Source organism: Rhodamnia argentea, chromosome 5 (genome assembly GCF_020921035.1).
Source record: "Rhodamnia argentea isolate NSW1041297 chromosome 5, ASM2092103v1, whole genome shotgun sequence".
NCBI classification, from domain to species: domain Eukaryota; kingdom Viridiplantae; phylum Streptophyta; class Magnoliopsida; order Myrtales; family Myrtaceae; genus Rhodamnia; species Rhodamnia argentea.
Window position 1 is genome coordinate 214,073 of NC_063154.1, and position 1,917 is coordinate 215,989.

Consider the following 1,917-nt stretch of genomic DNA (forward strand, 5'->3'; position numbering starts at 1 on the left):
GCAGAAGATGGGTGTAGGAAAGACATCTCTTCTTGTGGGGTACTAGGATAGATGAGCTAGTTAGTCTTCAAACTTCTTGAAACACAAACTATCTGAATACATCTCTTCTCAGTTACTCATAAACAAAGCACAATGCTGCTGTGAACAAGAATTGTCTGTTGTAGCAGCGTTGCACAAACAGACATCTGATTATGTAGTTAAGTTAGAAGCTCATTCAACAGCTTGTCAAAGTTTATGGACGATGACCCATTTGGTTCTGTTGCCTCCTCTGCTAGTTTCTTCCACTCCGCGATTCTTTTCTTCGTTTGCTTTCCCTTATCTCCATCCATCAATTGCCTCACTAGGCTTTCCACTTCCTCTCTCTTGACCGCACCTGATAACTCCAAACCAATGTCCCATTTACTACAAGCGTAAGTGCAGTTTGTCCTCTGGTCCCCAAAAGATGGCCAACAAATCATTGGAACTCCTGCAGAAACACTCTCGATTATAGAGTTCCATCCGCAGTGTGTTAAGAACCCTCCCACTGAAAAATGGTTAAGAACTGCCTCCTGTGGACACCAACCTACAAGCATACTCCTTCCTTTTGTTTCTTCAATGAATTCAAGGGGAAGAACAGCCGAATCCCCACTTAAAAGGTCGGGCCTAATTATCCACAATAATGGATGTTTGCTGTTGGCCAATCCCATTGCAAACTCGATAAGTTCTTCTCTTGTCAAGATAGCTATGCTGCCAAAATTAACGTATAGGACTGAGTTTGGTTCCTTTGAGTCGAGCCATCGAAGACACTCTGAATTTTCTCTCCACATATTGCAGTCTATAGATTTCAGGGGGCTCTCTTCCTTCACTAATTTATTGAGAAGTAACGAGAGGGGGCCAATTGCATAAACACGAGGATACATGGATGATAGAGCATTAAGCAATTCTGATTCAAGGGCATCAAGGGTATGAAAGATCATTGCTGAGGCTGTATTTGCTCTCTCAGTGGCATCCATGGTAAAGTTGAACACAATATCATCGGGATCCGTGCTACGAAGGAAGGTTGGCAAATCCCACAATTTAATGTCTTTCATTCCTGGAATCCAGTCAATTACCATGTCCAAATAGCCGTTTGTTAAGTAACTGGTATCTGCATCAAACGTGATATTCTCAGTCTTACATGGATATCATACTAGGAAAAAAAAAAAACCCTCTTCCTTTACACGAGGAAGTTTAGTTTTAGGTGGTTAAACCTAGGGCTCAAGAAATACCTGTAACCTAGGGCCAGGTAAATTCAAGCTAAACCTCAGGTGGGCGGGCACATAGTTGTTTGCATACACCACACACATGTTAGCTGCTTAATCATTGAGTCTAATCGCTGGGTTGGTTGCCTTGTACCTTTTAATGGCGCCAGACCCTTTTCCCTCAGTGTCCGGTATTGTTTGAATCCCATGAAGGCGCAGGCGGGAACTGTCCACAAGCTTATTATTGGGATGTCGAACTCTTGAGCAGCATCACTGGTGGCAAATGACATGAATCCATCGGAGAAAATGCATGTCACTGGTGGAAAATCTGAGCTTGATGAGGTGCGGTAGAGATTGGAGATGAGATCAGAGAATGGAGCAGACATGTTCTTTCTGATAGCATCAGATGTAGCAAGGAGGTCTTGGCTCGAGTCTGCATCCGTGGGAGGAAGGCCGTCAGTGATGGTGAGGAACTGAAAGCCACGGAGTCCATCCAGGGCTTGATTGCCTCTCGACTTGAGTAAGCGTCGATGGTTGTACTCTGTATTGACGAAGGATATGGAGAAACCTTTTGCATAGAGAAGTTTTGCCAGTTTTAGCATTGCTCCCATATGGCTTTGGTATGGAGATGGGATACAAACGGCATGGCTTCTCTGAACTGTGGCTGGTTGGGTGTCCATCTCTCTCTCTCTCTCTC

The 1,917-nt window shown here is 44.2% G+C and overlaps 1 protein-coding gene across 1 annotated transcript; it reads right to left on the reverse strand.

Moving 5' to 3' along the window:
- Positions 1–1,917, reverse strand: LOC115753068 (7-deoxyloganetin glucosyltransferase-like). The gene is made up of 2 exons (XM_030691560.2): positions 1,375–1,917; positions 1–1,126 (listed from the first exon to the last, which is right to left on the reverse strand). Exons 1-2 carry the CDS (start codon positions 1,898–1,900, stop codon positions 198–200), a joined length of 1,455 nt encoding a protein of 484 aa, XP_030547420.1. The 5' UTR covers positions 1,901–1,917; the 3' UTR covers positions 1–197.